The 2,586-nt window shown below is 37.7% G+C and overlaps 1 protein-coding gene across 1 annotated transcript in view; it reads right to left on the reverse strand.

Annotated features, from left to right (window-relative positions):
- The window catches only part of ANAPC1 (anaphase promoting complex subunit 1), a 108,744-nt gene that overhangs the window by 31,046 nt on the left and 75,112 nt on the right, over positions 1 to 2,586 (reverse strand). Inside the window, exons 29-31 of the mRNA XM_006769219.2 lie at positions 2,455 to 2,586; positions 1,155 to 1,246; positions 2 to 52 (exon numbers count right to left, since the gene is read on the reverse strand). Coding sequence (XP_006769282.1) covers positions 2 to 52; positions 1,155 to 1,246; positions 2,455 to 2,586 — 275 coding nt within the window. The remainder of the gene's footprint in view (position 1; positions 53 to 1,154; positions 1,247 to 2,454) is intronic.

Here is a 2,586-nt window from a genome sequence, read left to right on the forward strand (position 1 = left end):
AAAGCTGCTCAGGCACATTGAGGTCAGACATACCTATCAAGTTACTGCCGTGCTGGAAAATTAAATAACAGACATGTGAAAGGAAATCTTAGGAAATAAGGCCTATCGTACATGAAAAAGGAAAGAATGAACTTCAAAACAGGGTGTTATGAGTTAATAATTCACATTAAAATTATAGTATATGTTCAAGTTAATATTTTTATGTCACAAAATACATAAAGGTTTCAAAATACAGTTAATTGCACTAACAAAGATGAACTTACTTAGTATGACAATTCTATCAAACAGCTACTCTTTTATAGGTGAGGAAAGTGAAGCACAAAGAGTGAAGTCCAAGGTGACACAGCTGGCAAGTGGCAGGGCTGGATATGACTCAAGGCAGTTTTGCTCCATAATCCATGGAGTTGCATAACCACTAGACAATGCTGTAGTTAAATGATAGGACTACCTGGTCAGGACCAGAATTCAGGTGTCAATTCCCATTATGAAGCTTTTCCACTGAATCATCTGCCTCTTTAGTTCACATGTAAATGTGAAGTTTCAAACACCTAACAGTTAACTTGTTATGTATAATCTAGTTTCAGTGTATAGGTGGTTCTTCAAGGGACCCACATTCCAGCTGACGCAGTCAGCCGGATGAAATGAAATGCTTTTGCTAATTCTATACCATTTCTTATGGGTGGGGTTAAAATTGGGTCAACATGGTATTGCATTCTATCACAAAGCAAACGCTACATTGGCAACATTCTGCCAGACCTCATGAACACCAGGGAGCCAAGAAAAGGCTATGGTTTCTCTCCAGTAACTAATACAGACTCCCCATCATATACACATTTTTCACTATTTTCTGTTTTCTGACTGATTAGACTGTCACACTTCTTCATCTTATGTCTTAAAATCTTGACAAGAAACCTCATTCCTTAGTTCATTCATAAATACTTCCATCTAAGACAGGGAAAAGAAATCTTAAAGCCCCACTCTGCTACAATTTCTCTCCATTTCCAAATCTAACACTTTGAAAAACATCCAGAGAGAAGAAAAAGTTAAGATTCAGTTTAAATCAAGTCACAGTATGCAGAGCAGGACTGAGTATTCATATTCACGTCAACACGCAGACCTCTCCCCTGAAGCCTAGGAAGACAGACTGTGCTTACCCCCAAGCAGACCATGCCCAGGGCCAAGCCAGCAGCTAACGAGTAGGACTCTCTGTCGGTGCAGTATTCCATCTCAGGACCAGGGGGCCTTCCTGTGAAAGAGGAAATAACGAGGTTCAAGGTGGCCTTTTAAAATCTTAATTCATAGGAGCTTTAGAGTTAGCTTTCTGTTTACTACAAAAAAACTCCAAAATGATCCTTGTAATTTTCTAATTTAAAAACAATGCCTTTATTTTATTTATTTAGATTTAGATATATTTTTAATACTTATAGTTGAAAGTATTACATATCTCCTTTTTCCCCCATTGACCTCTTCTAGCCTGCCAATGCCCCCCACCCCTACCCCAGGCTTTTACACCCTAATGTCTGTGTCCATGGGTTTTGCACATACGCATACAAGTTCTTTGGTTGATCTCTTCCCACCCATCCACCCTCTCCCACGTTCCCTCTGAGAGCAATAACTTTAAAACACCGCAAAAAATTAGGTTTGATTTTTTTTAATTACTAAGAAATAGGAAAAAAAATTTTATAATACAACTTTTTTTATGTATATACTATTGATTTTTTTACAGAGTGGAAGGGAGAAGGATAGAGAGTTAGAAACATCGATGAGAGAGAAACATTGATCAGCTGCCTCCTCCACAGCCCCTACTGGGGATGTGCCTCCAACCAAGGTACATGCCCTTGTCCGGAATCGAACCTGGGACCCCTTTTGTTTTTGCTTTATTATTTTCAAATCCATTTATTAGATATGGTGAAAACATGTTGAAATACAGGACGGATACTTCCCACAAGTTTTAAGCACATGAAATATTTTGCTTCCAGACACCTGTTTTGAACCTACATAATAATAATACTGAGCTGCTCTACTATGGTAGAATTTCTGTGTATTGATCCTAAATGCTTGGCTTGATGCAAAGTTTACACTTATAAAAAGCACCACATAACACTAACTCTACCCTTTAAGGCAGCAAACTGTATTATATATAAAGACCTCTCCCTCCAAAAAAAAGTTCACATTCCTGAGATTTTATCTTCAGGGGAAAAATACAATTAAAAAATAATAAATATTACACAAAAGTAATCAGCATAATGTTTATGCATAACAGCAAAGAATTAGATACTATTTAAAAGACCTGAAAATAAAAAGTTATTAGGCAATTTTATTAGTAAGATCATTCTATCCCCACATTAGCTACTATTTTTCCTTAATTTTAATAATTTCACTATCTTTCTTACTTTGTTTCCTGTGGAATGCAAAATGTTTGCTAATGAAGACACAGCACTATTGATGCCATACCTATTTCAGCCAGCAGGACTTCGGCAGTATGCCTGTGAGCTGTCCCTTGATATACAAGGCCAATGCCGACCACCGCAGCCACCTGGACATTGTGAGGAACATCAAGCTCTGTGGACGTCGGAGGTAAGAGAG

Source organism: Myotis davidii, unplaced genomic scaffold (assembly GCF_000327345.1).
Source record: "Myotis davidii unplaced genomic scaffold, ASM32734v1 scaffold744, whole genome shotgun sequence".
Taxonomy (NCBI): domain Eukaryota; kingdom Metazoa; phylum Chordata; class Mammalia; order Chiroptera; family Vespertilionidae; genus Myotis; species Myotis davidii.